This window comes from Vidua macroura, chromosome 10, assembly GCF_024509145.1.
Source record: "Vidua macroura isolate BioBank_ID:100142 chromosome 10, ASM2450914v1, whole genome shotgun sequence".
NCBI lineage: Eukaryota > Metazoa > Chordata > Aves > Passeriformes > Viduidae > Vidua > Vidua macroura.
In genome coordinates, this window is record NC_071580.1 from 1,866,060 (window position 1) to 1,887,842 (window position 21,783).

Below are 21,783 nucleotides of genomic sequence, written 5' to 3' on the forward strand. Positions count from 1 at the left end.
AGCAGGGTGAGCCAATGAAAACCCAATTTTGAAGCAAAATAAACAGCTGACCCCAACAAACATCTGACCCCAACAAACATCTGACCCCAGCTCTTCAAGGACTTTCATCCCATGAAAAGCTTTTAGCTCCCAGACCGCAGCTCCACTGCCTCGGGGCTCTTCAGATTCTGATTTCTCATCATCTCAAACCCTTCAAAAATGCTAAAAGTTTTTTAGTGAGTGGTCTGTAAAAATTCTAAATAGTGAAATAAGCCGAATTTATGCAGGAATAAATTATCCCTGTGCTGTGGGTTGGATTTTAGCACCAGCAGAATTCCTGAAAAACCAAGACAATTCTGCTCATGGTGTTCAGCCAAGCAGCTCAAACACCCCAAGAGGGATGGAGCTGGAAACTTTGGAACCTTTGGAAGGCCCTGGGTACTGATTTCACCACGGAACACGTGCTGGGATCAGATACCCAACAATTCCCAGGCTTCCCCCGGGAGCACGGAGCGCGCTGGGGTGAGCCTGTGCTCAGAGCTGAGCCCCATTTCCCTTCCTCTTCACCTTCCCAAGATGTGCTGAGTGCCAGGGAGGTTTTTGCTCCAGCTTTGGAGCAGTGCACTCCATCTCTGTCCCATCCTGAGGGAATGCTCTGCTGATCCAAGCAGGGCGGAAAAGCCCCGGCAGCTCCCGGAGCAGAGGAACCCGTGAAGCCCTGGATTGATGTCCCTTGCCAATGGGACATTTATCTCCGTGGGGATCAGCTTTTTGGGCCTTAGCAGCCTTGCCTTTAAGGGGTGGTCATTTTTCTCTGTCGCACTGAGGTTTTTAATTAAACTTTCAGGCATCTAATTCCTCTGAGAACCCGCACCTCTAAGCCAGCTTGACTGATATTTATTTTAAACCTTTAAAATGATTCCAAAAGGTTGGAGTCTCCTTGGGCAGTTAAAACAGGCCTGCCTTCACTTCTCTGGGAAACCAATTTTTAAATACTTGATATCATATAAAGTGAATGGAATTGAGTTTATTCCTTTCCTTTGAAGAATAATGTAAAACATTTCTTCAAGTTGATGTGAGTGTAATTTAGTGTGATTTGATAACCTGCAGAAGGGCCTGTGTGCCTGAGAGCTTATTTTCATTTTTAGTTGTATGAGCTGGTCTATTTTCTGACTTTATTTCTCCCTTCAGAACTTGCTTCTTGGCTAATTAGAGACCCTGGTGCACCCTCATTAAATCTCTCAGGGCTGTTTCTCCCTGAGGAAGTCCTGAGGCCACAGAACTAAATTCTGCTTCATAACAGACACGTGATCAGATTAGGAGAATTCACCCTATACACATGCAAACGTTTATAAATGTATCGATATGAAATAGCACATTTTTAAACATTGAATTGTTTGGCTTGGAAAACCAACATTGATGACTTTTAAAGATTTTTTTTAGGGACAGAAGATGATATTTTCTATTGAGCCCAAATCACCAGAGTGGGCAATGAGAAATTCAGACATTTGCTCTGCTTTTAGCAAGAGTCTTAGCATGACTCAGGATTTAGCCCCTGGTAATTAATTAGTCTCACTATTAATGACAGCTACTATTGGGAAACTTCCCTTTGTTGACTATTTCAGCAAACCCACCTGATGTATTTTGTCTTTGAATAACCCGTGCATGAGACAACAGGGTACGTCTGGGTGATTTTATTGCTGCTTCACCCTTTTATAACTGGACATTCCTGTCTGTTTATTAGTAAGAATGAAATGTAAACTTCCTACTTCCCACCTACTTCCTTGGTGTAATCCTGAAACAAAAAAAAAACCAGGAGCGCAGGAGGACCCCTACCAGGACTTTTCCAGAGCCCAGGACTGGGAAGTCAGCACAGAACCGATGGGATTCGGCTCTTCCCTGGCTGATCTCCTGTGAGGAGGGCAGCGCAGCAGCGCAGGAACAACGGGAGCAGCACGTGGATCTCTGGGACAATGGGAGGTCACAGCTGCACCCTGGGGACAGCCCTGGAGCCAGGCTCTGCCTGGGGCTGGGTGAGGAGCTCGTCCTGCTCGCCACCACCTCTCTGCAGGGATTGTTTCCAGAGTGCAGAATCAACTGAGAGTTGAAGCTCTCACCCCACTCTATTTTCAAATAAGAAACACGTCTATTTACATTTATTACAAAACAGCATTTGATCACTGCTGACCAAATTACTTGGCTGGTTTACATCTTGAAAAAAAATGGATTAGAATCTTCATTTCATTTAAGCCACTTAAACACTGCTCACCTATTTTATTTCCATGTGCTTGACTGCCCCTTTCCCATCATTCAACTTGAATAAACGCAAGTCAATAATAAAAAAAAATAATAAAATGCTACAGAGTCCTATCTCAGGTATGAGATATCCCATCAGGTATATCAAGTATCTGCAGGTATAACAGTAGAATTTAATATTATCAAAGTCCTTTATAAATATTTATGCATAAAATATTCCAGTATTCCAGATTTAATCTGTCCAACAAAGAGTCACCAGAAGTGGATGACAGAAATCCTTAAAAGGAGTTGAGTTCCTTCAGGGTGATGAAAGTCTCCTTTGACTTCTTGTACTGCCTGGCAAACGTGGCCACCCTCTGGAGAGCTTCTGCCAGCCCCTCTCCCGTGATGGCACAGCAGGGCTGCACGTACCAGTTCCTGTCACTGCAGTACTTCTTCATCTTGAGCTTCCTGGTGATCTCCTCAGCGTTCAGAGCTCCAGGCAAATCCTGCTTGTTCGCCAGCACGACCACCGGGACGTTTTTTATGGATTCATTCTTTAAAATGAGCTCAAGTTCCCTCCTGGACTCCTCCAGCCGCCGCTTGTCAGAGCTGTCCGCCACGTACAGCAGCACGCCGGCGTCTTCCAGGAAATTGCTCCAGAGCTCTCTCATTTTCTTCTGTCCTCCAACATCCCAGAATGTCAGTGTGAAATCTTTCCCTGCTTCAATCATATCCACATTGAAGCCGATCGTTGGCATTGTTATAAAAGCATCGTTGTACCTGAGCTTGTAGAGCAGCGTGGATTTCCCCGCGGAGTCCAGCCCCAGCATCACGACGTTGGCCCCCTTCATTGAGGGCTTGGCGTTCTGGAGGCCCATTTATCCCGGGGAATTCTCTATTCCAGGGATACTCCCCCCCTTCCCTGGGCCCAATTTGTGTCGCTGCCTTTCCCCCTCCTGAGGTGAGGCACGAGCAGAGAGGGAGAAGAGGCAGCTGTGAGCTCTGGAGCAGCCAGACTCTGCACAAACACACGCTGCTTTTATCGAGGCGATAAGGAGCCACGGGGCTTTGGAAGGTGAAGAGCTCCGTGCCAAGCCTGTGGGTGGGACTGGGATGAGTAACCACGGCCCCACTGGCACAGGCACAAAGGTTACAGGCTGCCAGCTTGTTTGAACAGCACCTGCAGCCTGACCCATGGATTCCCTGATCACAGCCGGGTCCTGGCTCCGAGAGAATCCCCCTGAGCGTCCACAGGCATCTCAGAGAAAAATGAGATTGATGCCTTAAGTTTTAGCTTTTATATTCTGATGTTGTATATTCACATTCTGTGCTGCTTTAGTGTGTGGGTCTGAGCTTCATGTTAAGCATTGGTGAGCTCTCTGCACAGAGCAGGGAGACAAAACAATTCCTGCTCCAGCTGGGCACCAAGGACAAATCTCAGGCCCAAGAGCACAAACACCGTGGGCTGGAGAGAGAAAAACAAGCAGGATGGGAGTGCCTGGGCTAAAGCTGGAATGGGACAATGAACTGCAAGGTGCAAATGGAGCAGAGCTGATCCCAGTGAGAGCCCCCGGGAGCGCTCGTGCATTTTGGGACCATTTTGGTTCCTCTTGGGTGCAGCCCTGGCTGGGCTCTGGTGCTGCCCAAGGTGGATCCATGGAGGAGATCCTTGGAATGAATCCCTGCTTTATTCTGTGACTCTGCCCAGCCCCTGCTCTAGCTCAGCCTGCACAAGGCATCTGGATATGAACACAAGCAGTGAGGAGGGGAGATTTAAGGTTTAAGGTTTGTCCATACTTAGCAAGCCACAAAATGAGCAGGTAGCTGATTTATCAGTGCATCTCATCTCCCACAAGCTGATCTTAGGTGGTCTCAAATGTGAGTTCCAGCCCATGGACTCAATGAAACCTTAAGAGAACTCCACTAAAACTGGGCTCTGCTCTAAGCAGCTGCCTCAGTGACTCCTCCTGCCAGGGTGTAAACTCCGGGAGTTTGTTTGTGCCGTTGGTGAACGAGTTTAACTGCACCCCACAAGGTGGAGCCTGATGGTCTGGTCATCACTGAGATCCCGCTGCCTCACATTAAAAATTCCTGTTAACTTCATTTCGCTCTACTCCATGGTTTCCCAATGAAGATTTCCTTCAGGAAAGGGTCAGAAGCGAGGAAATAACCGAGTCTTGATCATTTTTTTATTTTTGGCCACCATTCCAAGTAGCAGAACAAAACAAGAGGAGATAAAAAATGTAGTCAGCTATTAATGAGTTCCTATTGACTGTTCATTTTCCTGATAGTGGATGCACGTTGGGCTGCTCTGACACATCCTGAGTACTGCAGGAGTTGCCCTTACACCCAGGAAAGCATTTCTCTTTGCTTCAGAAAGTCCAGAATCAGCAAGAAGATGTAAAGGTCTTGTAACAAGCTGCTGACTGATAGAGCAATCATTTCGATAATTACGACATTGGTTGCGTAAAATCCACCTCAGCCCTGACAGACAAGTTATAATCTGGTTTCTCTCGAGGCTAAAAGGGTTAGACCGGGACTAACTGGGGGCAACGAGAGATGCACTCACTGCTGCACGTTTTTCACAGTTAATAACACGGATGGATTATGTGCAGGGTTTTTCAGGAGCAGGTCAGGATGTATTAAACCGGGGAAGAAAGTGTTTGCATTTCTTTACAAATGAATGGACATGAAGGAATTGAAAGATGGGGGAGGCAGCAAACTGCAGAACACGGGGTTAACACGTCAAATGGACCACAATTCCCTGATGAGATTCCAATAAAATATGGATATTTTGAGCAAGGCAGGGATGGATGGTCTGTCCCCAGCTGCGATTCGAAGATCACTCACAGTTCTGTGCTCTGCGTGCTCCACCTGCACCGGGTGCTTCTGATCACAGCTGTAATTTCCCCCACCAGCTGTCACTTCTAAGCAGGGATCGAGCAGAACTTGACTTTTTCACGAGGTAGGACTTTGCAGGTTTCTGACCGTGCCGGAGCCCAGAGCCAGAGGCGCTCCCAGGCAGGATCCCCCGAGTCGAAGCGCAGGACAGAGGCTCCCGAGCTGCTCTGCCCCCGCAGCGCCGCCGGCAGCCGGAGCGGACCGAACCCCACCTTTGCCTCGGCCAAGGGTGGGTTTGCTCCGCCGGGCTGCGACCACCCCGCCTGTGCTGAGCTTGCCTTCCAGTCCCCCTGCACAAGCCGAGCCATAGACCCGGGAGAGCTGATGGAGCACTGACTAACCTGAGCTCAGCTCTGCCCGGTAACCCTTCCGAAAACGGAGCAGCCGAACGTGAACCCTGCACGTCCCCAGCTCGTCCGGGCCGGCTGTCCCAGCGCTTGGCGAGGCGACGCCGTGTGATGGATGCACTAAATCGGCAGCGAAGCCTCACTGCGGGCACTTCCAGCGGCCGAGGCACGAAGGGGAGGCAGCTCCGCTGTCTCTGCCCGGCCTTGGCTGCCGGAGGGAAGCCGGGGAGCCGGCGGCGGCTGCCGGGGAGGGCGGAGGAGCGGGCAGCGCTCGGGGAGGAGGAAGAGGAGGCGGCTCCTTCTCGCTGCGGCCGGAGCGGAGCGCCCCGAGCGGGACACGGTAATGGGGATGGGGTTGGGATGGGATGGGATGGGATGGGATGGGATGGGATGGGATGGGATGGGATGGGATGGAGAGCGGGGACACGGCCTTGGGGCAGCCCAGGGCGGAGCGAGACTCGTGCGAGAGAGCCCCGAGCGCCGCTGCTGCGCTGCCGGGCTGGATGAGAAAGCCCAGAAAAGGGCTGGAATGGGAGCCCGGGCTCGGCAGAGGGCGGCACATCCCCGCTGCCATCCCCTCCTGCCCGGCCGGGACCTCCCCGCTCATCCCCGCCCTCGGAAAAGAGAGCTCCGATGGACCGGGCACGCACGAGTGACAGCGAGTCGCTGGTAAAGGACTTTTAAAGTTTTTTTTGTTTGTTTGTTTGTTTGTTTTTTATATTTTTTTACATAAAAACCTTGAAGTTTTGTTATATTAGAGCAACGCAGCCCGGGTTTTTTGCAAAACCGCCTCTAGTTTCGCTTGGTTTTAAGTTCAAACACGTAGAATCAATGGCTGGTTTGGGCTGGAAGGACTGGAAATGTTATCTCGTTCACCTGCTGCCGTGTGCAAGGACACCTCCCATAGCCCAGGCCGTGCCCAAGCCGGCCTCAAAGCCGGCTTTAAATCATATATTTCCAAACAGTTTCTGCTGGTAGCTTTAAAAAGGATTTATTTTCCTGTACACCTGTCATTATGGTATTTTAAAAGCATCATACTGGACTATTGGTTATTATAATTAGCAATCTTTAATGAATATGAGAACTTCCCACCTTTTTCCGTCCCCACTCCACAATCCCCTACCTGTGTGGGAGATGGATCTAAATCCCTGTGGAGCATTCTGAGCCTTGTGTTGCCTCACATTTATTTCAAAAGTCGCCAGTTTTATCTTTTTGCACAATCTCAGCTTGGAAGAAAATGAAAGGAACGCCCTGGAAGGAGCCGCCGTCCACTGCTGGAAGGGAGAAGGTGCCGGCACAAAGTCTGGAAGCGGAGGAGGAGCTGCAAGGGCAGAACCTGCGCCATGCCCAGAAGTGCTCAGCCCCCGCTGACTCAACTGCCTCACTTTGCTTCAAGCACTCGAAATAGGAGAAGGTGGGGATTTATTTCCCTCTGTGGCTGGGGTTTCCTGAAGCACCTGAATGGATGTTTATTTTCCCAGATTTTTCCGTACGTAGCAGATGAGGATTTGTGTCCAATTTTGTTGTTCACAGTGTCATGAAGCCAGGCTTTTCTTCCTATAAAGAATCAAAACATTTGTAATATTTTTTTTTTCCTTTAGGCAGCCAAGAACTGATCAAACGGATCAGTTTTCACTGATATGCTTTAAAGTTGATCATCCAAATAAATGTTATTGATCTAAAATCAGATAATAAGCACTGATACATAAATTAGGTTGTTTTCTTCCAGTATGTATTTCCTATTGTCCACTGAAAGTCAGATTGATGCATAAAAAGAGAAGATTCCTATTAGTTAATCACTGATTTTGAGAGGAATCAGTCCAAAATTCTTCTATTTAAATGCTTTATATAAAATTGCTTTGATCCGTTTTGAGGCCATTGTTGGTGAAATGTTCTCTAAATGCTTTGTTTAAAGATTATTAATTTAAAATCAGATCCTACACAGAAACACGAGGCAGGTGGGCTCTGGAAAATCAAATTCCCCTGGATTCCAGAGTACTATTCTGGGGGTTGGATTTATTTGTCAAATCTAAAACATTTATGAGCCCTGTGGTGATATTTTTGAAGATAAAGAGCAATTAATTGTGCTGTGAAATCAAACCTTCCATCATCCTGACTGTGTCTTTGTGTGTGCTCGTGCAGGATAAATATTATTACTGCAAACATCAGGAACCATTTGGAATTCCCACAGTTAGGCACGGGAGTTATTTTGGCTTAAAGATGTCTAAAATAGATGATAGAGCACGTGTGGTTTTAAGGAAATAAAACTACACGAGGGTACAGGCCTGGGGGTCTGGTTTTAAACTGAGTTTTATGAAGATTTATCCATTGGAATCTCTAATCCTGACATTGGAGCAGCGGCTTCAGCACGGATTCCACAGGAGTTTGGAAGGACCTGCTGTGGATTTGTGTGCCTTAAATCCAAAAATTACCTGGCTAATGGTAAAAACAGCCATGATTTTGGTCAAAACCAGCTTTAATACATAGCTTGGTTTAAGGAAGTTGATTTTTACCTTCTCCCCCTCTCCCTCAGAACAAGGATCTGCTCAAGCCTTGAACGATGATGAAATCCTTGCTTTCTTGTCCCACGTGCTCCAGCTCACGCAGATCAGTCAGACTTTGTCTTTAAGAGAAACAACAAAATTCTGAAGCTCTGAGCATCCATTCCCTGGGCATTTGTTGGGTTTTGTGCACGGTGTTCTACCCTGGAGGTGGAGCCTGGGATCACAGCCCTTGGAGCTGGAGATCAGGTCTGTGCAGGGGGGGATTTCCAGGGTGAAAGCCACGAGCTTTCAGTGCAAACCCTGCAAACCCTGCTGGCCACGGGGTCTGTGCCCTGCTCTGCAAACCCTGCAAACCCTGCAGACCCTGCAAACCCTGCAAACCCTGCTGGGCAGGGGCTCTGTGCCCTGCTGCCATCCCTGGGATCAGGGCCATGACAGCTGGATCAGGAATGCTTGGTTTGGCTGACACCACAGCACAATCCCAGCTGGCACTTCAGGCAGCACGAGGGAAAGGTAATATTTGACTAACAGCACTCTGAATGCCACTTTCCCCTTTCCTCTTCAGCAAGGAAGATGCTCCAGGACTCATGGAACAGATTCTGAGGGGCACCAGCAGATCCTGACCATGACCCTGGTCCTGGTCAGCTCCTTGTACATGAGACCCCTGAAATGGATTTTCCTGTGGCTGCTGCTGTTTTCCCTGATCACCATGTGGTACATAACCTTCTCCTCCAGGGCTGGCCTGGAGAACGTGAACCCTCTGTACTTCTACGAGAAGGAGCCCGTGTACCGGCGGCCGCGCCCGTTCACGCTGCGCGCGCGCCCCCGGTGCGCCGACCTCCACCCCTTCCTGGTCATCCTGGTGGCTTCCAGCCCCAGGGACCTGAAAGCCAGGCAGGCCATCAGGATCACGTGGGGCTCCCGGGATTCCTGGTGGGGCCAGCACATCCTGACCCTGTTCCTGCTGGGGCAGGACACGCAGAGGGAGGACAGGGCGGCGGCGCTGGCGGTGGAGGACGAGAGCATCCTCTACGGGGACATCATCCGCCAGGATTTCGTGGACACTTACGACAACCTCACCCTGAAGACCATCATGGCCTTCCAGTGGCTCTCCGAGTTCTGTTCCAACGCCAGGTTCTTCATGAAGACCGACGCCGATGTCTTCATCAACACTCCCAACCTGGTGAAGTTCCTGCTGCGGCTGAATTCCTCGGAGAACGTTTTCACCGGCTATCCCCTCATCGACAACTTCGCCTACAGAGGCTTCCACAGGAAAAGGTACATCTCCTACCAGGAGTATCCCTTCAAGCTCTATCCTCCCTACTGCAGCGGCCTGGGATACATCCTGGATGGAAAACTGGCTCTGAGGACTTACGAGCTCATGGGCCACGTCAAACCTCTGAAGTTTGAGGATGTTTATGTGGGAATTTGCGTAAATATACTCAAAGTCAACATCACTGCTCCAGAAGATGCAGAACAATTCTTTCTCTATAAAATCAACTTTGATATCTGTAAGTACAGACATTTGATTGCAGTTCACGGCCTTACCTCAAGTGAACTGGTCCAGTTTTGGCAGGATTTGTCATCCAACACTACAAAAACCTGCCTTTGATGGTGGATTTATTTAGAAGCTTCGATTTGCTCTAGAGATGATTCTGACTGCTGGGGCAGCATTCCAGTGCTTTCAGTGAAAACAGGGATTCACAAAGCACTTTTCCAGGTGTGCATCCCACACCCAGAGGGTGCCTTGGAACGCTCTGTCCTGTCTGCCTCGGGGCAACCCTGGGATTTCCCCCTGAATCTTCTGGAATGCACAAAATGCCACCGAGGAAAGGTGCTCCTGCCAAGAAAGCACCTTGGAGGATGCTTCCTGAATTCTTGCCTGGATTAGTTTTATTGTTTTATTGCCACTCTCCTTTGTTTGTTCTCAGTACGGAATTTAACCCAACCCAACCCTTTTTTTTTCTGTGTAACCCTGCTGAGTCTGTCACACCTTGTTGTTTAAATTTGTTACCTCCACAAGGCTTCCAGGAGTGTTCCCAGCCTGGGGATCCTGTGGGATCTGCAGGAGCTGGTGAGAAATGCTGGAAATGTGATGCACTTTGTGTGTCCATGTTAAACTCTGGTGTTTCTGTTGGTGTTCCCAGACCCGTGGAGCTCACCATCAATTTGGACATCCCAAAAACATTGGGATCATCAATCCCCCCACCCCTGTGTGAGTTTGTGACGCATCCCAGGAGTTCTGGAACCCTGTTGTGATTTATGCCTGTTTCTAAATGAGTTTTTTGGTTCCAGTTTTAAAATTGGTAAAAGGAAGAAATCCCCCCCATTGCTACTTTAAAGAAGACCAACTCCTCCCTGTGTGTAAAGACCATTTTTTTAATCACTTTATTCATATCAGCAAGGCCCAGTTTTTCAGTAGTTTACACTTCTAATGGACAACGATACAGAATTTGCAATTGCATGAACAGAATTAACCTGGACACATCCACTACACGGGGGAGGGACTACGGAGACGTGCTGGCCACGCTCCCAGGGCTTCCCCTCGGGCTGGCACGACCCCACAGCCCTGGAGGCTCCCAGAGCCAGAGCTCAGGGCTGCCCAGAGCTGCAGGAGCAGGGCTGAGGGGTCACCAGTGCCTCCAGCACCCGAGGGACACTGCTGCCTTCTGCTCTGCTCCACAGCTGCACCTGGGGCTGGGGTGGCATTTCAGGAGGGGCTTGTGTTTCTTTAGGGATGAAAAAGTCTTGGGGACAACACTCTCCAGACAAGGGTTTCAGATGTCAGTGTTCTGATGGTGAAAAGGTCAAAGCTTTTAAAAAATAAAGGCTATTTTTTTTTTTTTTGGAGGGGGGGGGGTGTAATACAGTATTGCATAACTGAGGGAATGATGCTCTTGTATTCCGAGATCCAGGTGAAATTCCAGCTGTGCTGTGGGTTTAGGAACTGGGATTTGATTACTCTCGTGCAGGTCCTGGGAGAACTGCAGAACTGCCTTGTTCTGTGGTTGTTTTCACATCCCAAACCCCTCCGTTCTGCTCTAAGCCTGCCGTGTGAAATGCTTAGAAATAAATTATTTACCACAAGAACACTGATACTACAGCACAGCTTGTATTGCTTTTTCCAAAATAAAAATGGAATTACGACTCTGCCGCCTTCAGACAATGGATAAAGCACAGAGTGCTCGTGGTGAGGGAGGAATGAGAGTCCTGGGGAGGTGAGGATGGCCAGAAATTCTCCTGTCACCTGCAGGAATTTGGGGTTTTGGTGCCCCAAATGCTGACACTGCTCACAGGTTCCAAGGCTTAGGTTTATACACAGTGATCTCTTTGTGCCACCTGAAGTTAATTGTCATTTACAGTGCCAGCAGCGTTGGAAAAACATCCACCCTGCTCCTGGTTTTCCTAAAAAAAACCTCATTTCCAAATCTGGCTTGTATTTGATTCTGACTTTATTATTGCTTAAAAGGCTGTAAAATTCCTAACTGAGCTCCTGTTTCTGCTCAAAGCCATTCTTAGGGAGGTTTTTAGTGTGAGCAGCCTGGCAAAAGGTGAAAAACCTTAAAAGCATGAAATAATCTGGGCATTGAACTGGGGGGGGGGTGGTGGCAAATTTTATTGCATCTGCCTAGAATATTGTACTGAAAACAAAGTGTAAAACACAGACTAAAGGTTTCCCAATTTTTTTTCTCATGCAGCTGTATTAAATCAGAATTCAAAATATTTGTGATTTTTATAGGAAAACTGTGAGGTTTCCTGACTTGAAAAGCCTAATAATAATAATAATAATAATAATAATAATAATATTTCATTGGGCAAAGATGTTTGGAAGTTGCTGCTGGGTAGGGAGCAAAAGTGGGTTCCAAGGTGAAATTCCCAGTCTGGCTGTTATTTCAGAGCAGTTAAAATGCTGCAATGCTTTGTGTGCATCCCGGCACAAAGAAATTCCCTGTAAATCATAAGGGAGATGCAGGGGCAGCGCTCCCTGGGGTCAGTACAATAGGAAGTTTGGGAAATTTCCCTAAGTTTTGCCTCACACTGATGGATGGTTTGTGTCAGAGAGGCTGCCTGTGTCCATGGATGCAACTCCACAGGCTTCAAAAAATGCAGGATTGGCCATGAAATATGCTTGGGAAAAAAAAAAAAAAAATCCTTTAGTTCCCTATTGCTCAGATAATTTAATTCCCAGAATCCCAGACTTGGTTTGGGTTGGAAAGGACCTTAAAAACCACCTGAGCAGAGCAGGCACAGGAGCTGCCCAAATCCATGAAATCCACACGTTTTTCCCTCAAGCATTGCCCTCAAAGCTTTGTTTGTGGTTCTGGCAGGGCTCCAGCTGCCAGAAACCCACCAGGTTTTACTTCCCAGAGCTGGTCCCTGGAATTTGAAATTACCTCAGGAAAATCCTCATTTATCCACCTGCTCCCCTAAGCCTTGTCCAGTCAGCGCTGGAAAAATAAAAGTAACAAAAGCTCAGCTCGTTATTAATTATCTGTACAGATCTTTTTCTCTGGGAGTTTTGGAAAGGCCATTTATGAATATATTATTGGGCACAAGGGGCAGCAGCTCTGGGCTCTGCAGTGGCCAAATTCCAGCCGAACATTCTCACCTGGAATTTTGTTCAGAGGCCTAAAATCCTTCTTTGGGGGATGAAAGGCTGGTGAGGTGTTTTTTCTGTAAGACAATCACTGACTAAATGCTTCTCTGTGTAAAACAAGTATCAGCTACATTAGCAATAAATCCATATTATTTAAAGCAGGGCTGTCCTGTATCCCGGGACACAAAATTCCCTTTTTTTTTTTTTTTTTTTTTGAGGCTGTGGCATTGGTGTTTCTGCAGCCAACACTGCTCAAGCTGCTGCAGCACTTTAATTCTGACCCCTGGATTCTAAAATCTTCACAATATTTTTAATTTTACCTCTGGGAATGGTTTAATCCTGCAACAACAGCAGCAGTGGGAGTTGAAATCCTTTATCCCGGGGGCTGCTGTGGGGTTTGTGGGAATGTCTCAGGCCAGCAGAAGGAGCCACGGTGCCACCAAGCCAGGGACAGGCTGGGACAGCCCCAGCCCCGCCAGGAATTCCAGGAAGGATCCAAGGGATGGATGAACCCCACAGCAATCCGTGCTGCAGGCTGAGGGAATCATCAGAGCATCCCAGGGGAGTGACCTGGGAGCTGGGACATCCCTGGGAACAGCTGAATTCCTGAGCACTGGGACATCCCTGGGAACAGCTGAATTCCTGAGCACTGGGACATCCCTGGGAACAGCCCAGTTTGGGAACAGCCAAATTCCAGAGTGCTGGGACATCCCTAGGAACACCCAACTCCCCAGCACTGGGAGCTGGGACATCCCTGGGAACAGATGAATTTGGGAACAGCCCAATTTGAGAACAGCCCAGTTTGGGAACAGCCCAGTTCCCCAGCACTGGGAGCTGGGACATCCCTGGGAACAGATGAATTTGGGAACAGCCTAATTCCAGAGTGCTGGGATGTCCCTGGGAACAGCCCAATCTGAGAACAGCCCAATTTGGGAACAGCCCAACTCCCCAGCACTGGGAGATGGGACATCCCTGGGAACAGATGAATTTAGGAACAGATGAATTTGGGAACAGCCCAGTTCCCTGGCACTAGGAGCTGGGACATCCCTGGAACAGCCCAATTTGAGAACAGCCCAATTCCAGAGTACTGGGACATCCCTAGGAACAGATGAATTTGGGAACAGATTAATTTGGGAACAGCCCAGTTCCCCAGCACTGGGAGCTGGGACATCCCTGGGAACAGATGAATTTGGGAACAGCCCAGTTTGGGAACAACCCAGTTTGGGAACAGCCCAGTTTGGGCACAGCTCAATTTGGGAACAGCCCAGTTTGGGAACAGCCCAGTTTGGGAACAGCCCAGTTCCCGAGCCTGGCTCAGCACAGGCTCAAGGTCCATTTGTCACCTCGGGCCACCCACAGATACTCTTTGGCCACTGCCTGTGCCCTGAGGCTCCAGGTGTCCCCAGGGCGGGATGAAGCCACCAAGCTGCCCTGGGTGAGCAGGAGGAGCTCCCAGCTGTGCCGAGGCAGCTCCCTGGTGTTGGGAGGAGAGCAGCAGCAAGGCTGGAGCCCTGCTGCCACAGCCAGAGGGACATTCCCGGCCAGGGCACCCGGCAGCCCTTCCCAGATGGAGGAGGGGCTGTTAAGGCAGTGGGAGAACCCTGCACTGGTCAGGTTGCATAAGCAAAATGTACAAGGAATTCATCCTGTCAGCCTCCAGCTGTGTCACGACAGAGTTTTGGCACAAATCAGCACCACTGGAAAGTCGGAAATGCCTTCATTTGGAGGGAAAGCTTCCAAACCTTCCAGCTGGGAGCACAGGTAGGCACTGCACGTGGATGTGGGAGAGCACACAAAGCCTCTCACCTCCGCCAGTCCTTCCTCTTTAAACACGAAGCGGCTGAAGCTCCTTTTTTAAAGCCATCGAAGCAGAAACCCTCGGGCTGAGCAGAGATCGTTGGCATGGACGGCTCTGGCCAGGACAGCCCTGCCAGGGAAAGGGGAGAGGGAGCTGAAGGTGCTGAACCAGTTCTTGCTGCGGCTGCAGCCAGTGGGCTGGTTGGGATCGGCCTGGAGGGACAGGGAATGATCCTGGAACGATCCTGGAATGATCCAGGCAAACCTGCAAACCACTCCTGCCCCGCTGTGTCTGCCTGAATCCTGGGCAGAGGCTCACTTCCAGCGTGAGCTGCTCTCCCAGCGCTCCCTCCTGGCTGCAGCTCCTGCCAGCTCGTGTTCCCGGCTGTGCCAGGGCTGTGCTCGGAGCTCACGGATCCCTCAGCGATGCTCACTGGCCCTGGGATGCTTCGTGCAGCCAGGAGCTCCCACCCTGGGCTGTTTTCCTGGGCGTGACCATCATCCCAGCCTGTGCAGTGCAGGGGGGACGCCTGTGCACACAAACATCCCTCTCCTTCAGAGCTGCTGGCTGGAATTCCTCTTTCCCTTTGCCCTCCAAAGGGGAACGACGGGAACCGTGAAGGGGACAGGGAAGGCAAACTCCACACACCGAGCTCTGCCTGGAGCTGCTCCCCTGCTCCTGCTGTGCCATCCCAGCCCAGGACCCAGCACTGCCATGGAACCATCACCCAAGGGCTGCACTTGCAGCACTCTGACCTCAGCGACCTCTGCACACTGAACAGCACTGAAGCAATTATTCCCAATTCCTGTAGCTGCTCAGCTGAGCAGCCAGGCTGCAGCTCGGCTGCACTGAGTGCAGGATTGGAACGTCAGGAAGCTCCCATCCCATCCCATCCCATCCCATCCCATCCCCTGGGAATGGAGCAGTGCTGCCTGCCTGCTGCACAGAGGCTGCTGGACACTTCTCAGGGGCCCTGGACTTCAGCACGAGCACGGGGGTCCAGACACATTTTGGAAATACCACCAGAGCCAATTGAGGGCTGAGATTATCCCCAAACAAATTAAAGGAGGGAAGTTTCTTGGGGGAGAGGTGACCTAGGGGCAAAACAAGACAAAGGTGGGGATTCCTTCTCGAGCAGGAGTTTGTGCTCTTTGATTTTTTGCCTTGAGAGACCTTGACCCCCTCAGCACCTTCCCAGCACAGCTCAGCCCCACCCCAAAGCCCTGCAGGTGAGCAGGGGGGCCAGGCAGCTGGGAATGAGGAATATTCTCCTTTCCCAAGGAACAGGCAAGGCCAGGAATCCATCACATCCCTGACCCAGCTCCACACCCAAACACGGGCAGCCTCCATCACCCTGAAGACTTGAGCAGATTGTCCAGGACCACGTTCTGGGGAGATCCCAAGGACTTCTGTGAGGCAGGATAAGGAAAAAGGAGCCATCCAAAATCCTGCCTGCCCTGTCCCTCTGCCATGACACAGCTGGTACCAGAGGTGCAGCGAACCCAAACTGTCCTCATTCCAACTTACAGCAGCCACAGATCCCAAAATACAATTAAATACTGAAAGTTAGATCTAAACATACTTTTTGAAATCTAGATTTAACACAACCTTTCATCTCTACAGTGCACTGATGCTGCCTGGCATTTGCATGTCATCCCAAAAGCCCGTTCCAGGGGGGTCTGCCCTGGGATTAACACCACAAATCCATCTGCAGTGGTACAAGGAAGTCTTTTCACAGGCTTGACTCCCAGCTAGGTAGCTCTGAGGAACGCCCTGCTTGGGTGAGCTTCCCAACAGTCACCAGCGAAATTCATTTTCTCTCACATCACTTTCCAAGCCCGTGCCACAGAAATAAGGTCGGGGTGATTCTCGGTGAAGGACAGACATTGTGCTATCCCAGCTGAGCTCTGCTCCTGTCCAGGAGGTTCAGAACTCCCAGGGCTTTGCTGAAGCCCACCATGAGTTGGCTTGGATACAATATGGCCTAGAAGAACTGTTCTGGAGTAATGCACAGCCTGAATAAACGTGGTCATTCAGGAGCTCTACCTACTCACATGCTCGGCAGGGGTTTGTTTCGGGGGGCGGTTAAAGAAAGCGAGAGCCAGCAGCGGCAGCAGGCTGAGAGTTGGCTCCTCTTCCTCCTTCACATCACAAACCTTTCTCCTACCCACCCCTTCCACCGCAGGGGACAGAGACGAGGAACACGAGAGCAGCTCCTGAGCGGTGACACCCAGGAGGGAAAAGCAGCAGCACTGCCCTGACCCTGCCGTGCCCCCGAGCCAGCCTGGGGCTGCCACACCAGAGGGGACCAATCAAACCAAAAACCTACACAGGATTCCTAAAGAAACGTGAGAAATGGGGGCGGGGGGGGGGTTCCAGTCGGTTCCTAAGGAGCAGCGAGGGCACAGGGCAGGGACACGGGGGACAAACTGGGTTCTTGTGGTCGCTCAGCATGGATTTGTTGTATTGCTCCTTTTGTCAAGCCACGAGCAGAGCCCAGAGAGATCCGCTGCTGCGGGAGAGCCCGCACGGCGTTCCTGGAGCTTCCCACCACGGACAAACTGTTCTGAGTCCTGAGCGGGCCCGGGGGCTCCTCACTGCTGCTCCTCCGCTTTGCTGCTATTCCTGAACTTCACCACCATGACCGTGATGTTGTCGGGGCAGCCTCTGTAGAAGGACTGCAGCACGATGCTCTTGGCCCCGAAGTGCGGCTCGTCCAGGCGCTCCTTGATGAACCGCACGGCCTCCTCGTTGCTGAAGGCGTCCCACAGCCCGTCCGAGGCCAGGATCATGAACTCTGGCTGCAGTTTGTCCAGGTCAAAGCTCAGGATGTCGGGGTCGGGGATCACCACGTTCAGGTTCTTCAGGGGGTAATCGCCCAGCGAGCGCGACATGGCCAGGATGCCCTGCACGCGCCACGAGCCGTTGAAGCTGATGAATCCACCTGGGGGGAAACAGCAACGCTTAGAGCAGCTCGTGGGAACATCCAAGGAGCTCTTTGGGACATCCAGGGAGCTCTTTGGAACATCCAGGCAGCTCTTTGGAATATCCAAGGAGCTCTTTGGGACATCCAAGGAGCTCTTGGGAACATCCAAGGAGCTCTTTGGGACATCCAAGGAGCTCTTTGGAACATCCAGGCAGCTCTTTGGAATATCCAAGGAGCTCTTTGGAATATCCAAGGAACTCTTTGGGACATCCAGGGAGCTCTTTGGGACATCCAAGGAGCTCTCTGGGACATCCAGGCAGCACTTGGGAACATCCAATCTGCTCTTTGGAACATCCAAGCTCCTCTTTGGCACATCCAGGCAGCACTTGGGAACATCCAGGCAGCTCTTTGGAATATCCAAGGAGCTCTTTGGAATATCCAAGAAGCTCTTTGGGACATCCAGGGAGCTCTTTGGGACATCCAGGGAGCTCTTTGGGACATCCAGGCTCCTCTTTGGGACATCCAAGGAGCTCTCTGGGACATCCAGGCAGCACTTGGGAAGATCCAAGGAGCTCTTTGGAACATCCAAGGAGCTCTCTGGGACATCCAGGCAACACTTGGGAAGATCCAAGGAGCTCTTTGGAACATCCAAGGAGCTCTCTGGGACATCCAGGCAGCACTTGGGAACATCCAAGGAGCTCTTTGGAACATCCAAGCTGCTCTTTGAAATATCCAGGCAACTCTTTGGAATATCCAAGGAGCTCTTTGGGACATCCAAGGAGCTCTTTGGGACATCCAGGGAGCTCTTTGGGACATCCAAGGAGCTCTCTGGGACATCCAGGCAGCACTTGGGAACATCCAATCTGCTCTTTGGAACATCCAAGCTCCTCTTTGGCACATCCAGGCAGCACTTGGGAACATCCAGGCAGCTCTTTGGAATATCCAAGGAGCTCTTTGGAATATCCAAGAAGCTCTTTGGGACATCCAATCTGCTCTTTGGGACATCCAGGGAGCTCTTTGGGACATCCAGGCTCCTCTTTGGGACATCCAAGGAGCTCTCTGGGACATCCAGGCAACACTTGGGAAGATCCAAGGAGCTCTTTGGAACATCCAAGCTGCTCTTTGAAATATCCAGGCAACTCTTTGGAATATCCAAGGAGCTCTTTGGGACATCCAAGGACCTCTTTGGGACATCCAGGCAGCTCTTTGGAATATCCAAGGAGCTCTTGGGAATATCCAAGAAGCTCTTTGGGACATCCATGCTCCTCTTTGGGACATCCAGGCAGCTCTTTGGAATATCCAATCTGCTCTTTGGGACATTCAAGGAGCTCTCTGGGATATCCAAGGAGCTCTTTGGGACATCCAAGCTGCTCTTGGGAACATCCGAGGAGCATTTTGGGAACATCCAAGGAGCTCTTTAGAATACCCAAGCTGATTTTAGCACTAAACCTCCCTCAGGCTCAGACCAGGCCTCTCAAAGCCAGGCTTTGGGCAGGGCTGGGGATGAAGCTCCTGGGATGCTCCTGGTTATCCACGTGGAGATCCCAAGGGATGGTCACTGGGCTGTTGAAGGCTGCTCTCCCTACCCCAACCAGCTGGGTAAGGGATGGGTCACCTGCTGCCACCTCTGCCCTGGGACATCCCACTGGAATTTTGGGTGGAAAACAGGAGATTTGATCTGCTGCCACCTCTGCCCTGGGACATCCCACTGGAATTTTGGGTGGAAAACAGGAGATTTGATCTGCTGCCACCTCTGCCCTGGGACATCCCACTGGAATTTTGGGTGGAAAACATGGGATTTGATCTGCTGCCACCTCTGCCCTGGGACATCCCACTGGAATTTTGGGTGGAAAACAGGAGATTTGATCTGCTGCCACCTCTGCCCTGGGACATCCCACTGGAATTTTGGGTGGAAAACAGGAGATTTGATCTGCTGCCACCTCTGCCCTGGGACATCCCACTGGAATTTTGGGTGGAAAACATGGGATTTGATCTGCTGCCACCTCTGCCCTGGGACATCCCACTGGAATTTTGGGTGGAAAACAGGAGATTTGATCTGCTGCCACCTCTGCCCTGGGACATCCCACTGGAATTTTGGGTGGAAAACAGGAGATTTGATCTGCTGCCACCTCTGCCCTGGGACATCCCACTGGAATTTTGGGTGGAAAACAGGAGATTTGGTCTGCTGCCACCTCTGCCCTGGGACATCCCACTGGAATTTTGGGTGGAAAACAGGAGATTTGATCTGCTGCCACCTCAGTCGGGCGCTTCCCACCTCTCCCAGGTGAAAAATGTCAATTTTAGTGACAAATAAAAGCCGAACCTTCCAACAACTCACCAGCTCTCTTAATCCTCTTCCTCTCCTTCAGCTGGTAGGGCTTGTGGTCGTGGGACAGGGGGATGGCATTGCCATCCTTGTCACAGAGGACGCCCCGGGAGTCGCCCACGTTGGCCACGGTCAGCTCCTTGTCGGACAGGAGGGCGATCAGACACGTGGTGCCTGCAGGAACAGCAGGGGCTGCGTTTAGGTGTGAAAAAACATCGTTTTTCTCTCATGAAATGGATATTCCTGACCAGCAAGGAAATGTTGTTCCTGTCACGGAATGCCAGCGTGGTGGAGGGTGGGAAAAACTTCCAAGGCTGGGGAGTCCCAGCTGTGACCCCCCCAAGCACTGAGCCCTCCTCAAAATTGCAGGAATATTTCCCATTTCCCATTTATCTCCTCTCCATTCCCATCTTCCCCTTCCTGCCCCTCTCACCCCAAATATCAGCTAAAAAAAATCCCATTTTGGGGCTGGCACCCAGCTCTGGATGCAATCCCTAAATATCAACATCTCTGGGACTGCTTGACAGCAGGGAAAAATGAATCCCATCTCTTTTTCTGTTGTGCAGTAATGAAACTCAATTTTTTCAGGACTCCTGGGGAAGAAGGGCCATCCATTAAGGAAAAAAAAAACAAAAAACAATTTCCCACAGGACAAAACAACCTCCAGAACCTCCCAGCAGGCTGGAAATCCCTGGCACACTGGAATTAAATGCCAAAATGCCTTTAAATAACCAAAATTTGCCACAGATCAGGCACTGACCACCTCAGATGTTTAGGAATGCTGTAAATCAAAGGAATGGGATTAAGAGCCAGCAAAGCTTTGTTGGGAGAAAATATTCTTGCACAAAATTACCCCAGCCTTAGCTAGTCAAGAATGCCACTTTTTAAACTAAAGGATTTAGAGATTAGGAGAGGATTTGTCCCCATCTGTCACTTTTGGCCTCCTTTCACTTTTTAATGCTTCCTTACTCAAACCTCACAAAAAAAAAAAAAAAAAAATCTTGCCAGCATTTGACTATTTCCAGACAAACTCATTTTATTTGTAGCTCTGATGGATTGATTTCCTAAAGGGAAAGATTCACAAAAAGAGGCAAAGATCCACATTGGGATGTGGAGTCCACCAAGGCCGCACTTTATTAACGCTGGATGTTGCCAAAAAAGGCCAAATTAACACCCAAAATTGTGCCAGACCCAGAGCAGTTCAGCTTTCTTCTGGCAAATGGACGCAGCTGAACTCAACCCGCTCTGGGAAAACATCCCAGGGGAGAAAGGATTTACCTGGGGGTGCAAAATGGTCCTCCCAAGAGGGATGGGAAAGGTGTGGAAGTGCTTCCCTGTCCACCACACCCAGCCAGGATCGGTGTCCGAGCCCTTGGAGCCCCTCCAACCCCTCCTTCTGCAGCTTCCAGGCTGGAATTCCACCTGCCCATCCTTTCTGCAGAGAGGAAACCCTGCCAATGCTCCAGGAGGGGTCTGGGGGATCCCCCCACGTCACCCCCTGCCAGACAAAACTGTCTTTTCTCCCCTTTCACCTCTATTTTGCCAATTTTGAAGGACTGTTCCCTTCACTTTTCCTGCCCCACCAGCAGCTCGAGTCCCTCATTCAGTTGATTTTGCTGGATAAAAAAAAAAAAAAAAAAAAAAGCCAAAAAAAGGGGAAATGCCAGCTCCAAGGGCTGGAGCAGCCAGGCCCAGCAGCAGCTGCTGTAATTACATTTAACTGCCCATTTTCTGTGCTTTGCTCACAGTCAGCTCTCGTTTCAAGGGCAGGTAGAGCCATTTCTGCCTTTCTCATAAATAGGGGACACAATTTGGAGGATGAGGGGCTCCACTGCTGTGTTTTCATCTCTGGAATTTTGGGCTTTCATTTACAGCTGGGAATTTTCTAAGCCAGTAATTATGGAGCTTCTCATTTCCACATGATTTTTGCTGGGTGAGGCAAATCCCCAAATATGCGTTTCAGGCAGTTTTAATCTTTATTTTCGCCGTGCAAACACGGAGATTTCCATCAAGGAAGAAGCTTTCTTTTCCTTCTGACAGGAATCCGTAATTTCCCTGCATTTTCTCCTCCCTAACAAACTCCTTTAAATGAAAATAAGTGGAGAAGAGCTGGAGTGACCAAACTAAGGGAGAAAAAAAAAAAAAAAAAAAATTACAGGATTTTGGG

The 21,783-nt window shown here is 50.1% G+C and overlaps 4 protein-coding genes across 4 annotated transcripts in view; 1 reads left to right on the forward strand and 3 right to left on the reverse strand.

The window, feature by feature from the left end:
* Positions 1 to 2,457: 2,457 nt before the first annotated feature.
* Positions 2,458 to 3,151, reverse strand: ARL14 (ADP ribosylation factor like GTPase 14). Its single transcript, XM_053986527.1, has one exon. It carries the CDS (start codon positions 3,093 to 3,095, stop codon positions 2,514 to 2,516), a length of 582 nt encoding a protein of 193 aa, XP_053842502.1. The 5' UTR covers positions 3,096 to 3,151; the 3' UTR covers positions 2,458 to 2,513.
* A 5,426-nt stretch (positions 3,152 to 8,577) lies between these two features.
* On the forward strand, positions 8,578 to 10,342 carry B3GALNT1 (beta-1,3-N-acetylgalactosaminyltransferase 1 (globoside blood group)). Its single transcript, XM_053986687.1, has one exon. It carries the CDS (start codon positions 8,595 to 8,597, stop codon positions 9,579 to 9,581), a length of 987 nt encoding a protein of 328 aa, XP_053842662.1. The 5' UTR covers positions 8,578 to 8,594; the 3' UTR covers positions 9,582 to 10,342.
* LOC128812348 (uncharacterized) lies at positions 10,329 to 15,229 on the reverse strand. Its single transcript, XM_053986688.1, has 2 exons — positions 14,373 to 15,229; positions 10,329 to 11,374 (listed from the first exon to the last, which is right to left on the reverse strand). The coding sequence occupies exons 1-2, from the start codon at positions 15,086 to 15,088 to the stop codon at positions 11,326 to 11,328; spliced, it is 765 nt and encodes a 254-aa protein (XP_053842663.1). The 5' UTR covers positions 15,089 to 15,229; the 3' UTR covers positions 10,329 to 11,325.
* A 66-nt stretch (positions 15,230 to 15,295) lies between these two features.
* Positions 15,296 to 21,783, reverse strand: part of PPM1L (protein phosphatase, Mg2+/Mn2+ dependent 1L) — a 69,263-nt gene continuing 62,775 nt past the window's right edge. Inside the window, exons 3-4 of the mRNA XM_053986272.1 lie at positions 19,629 to 19,790; positions 15,296 to 17,308 (exon numbers count right to left, since the gene is read on the reverse strand). Coding sequence (XP_053842247.1) covers positions 16,959 to 17,308; positions 19,629 to 19,790 — 512 coding nt within the window. The 3' untranslated portion in view covers positions 15,296 to 16,958. The remainder of the gene's footprint in view (positions 17,309 to 19,628; positions 19,791 to 21,783) is intronic.

Excerpts from the sequence above, each read along its gene's own strand:
- ARL14 (XM_053986527.1), bottom strand. The coding sequence starts at position 3,095 with ATGGGCCTCCAGAACGCCAAGCCCTCAATGAAGGGGGCCAACGTCGTG.
- B3GALNT1 (XM_053986687.1), top strand. The coding sequence starts at position 8,595 with ATGACCCTGGTCCTGGTCAGCTCCTTGTACATGAGACCCCTGAAATGG.
- LOC128812348 (XM_053986688.1), bottom strand. The coding sequence starts at position 15,088 with ATGGTTCCATGGCAGTGCTGGGTCCTGGGCTGGGATGGCACAGCAGGA. Across the intron at positions 11,375-14,372 it reads AAGAGGAAGGACTGGCGGAG|GAAAACCAGGAGCAGGGTGG; the intron begins GTGAGAGGCTTT and ends GGTTTTTTTTAG.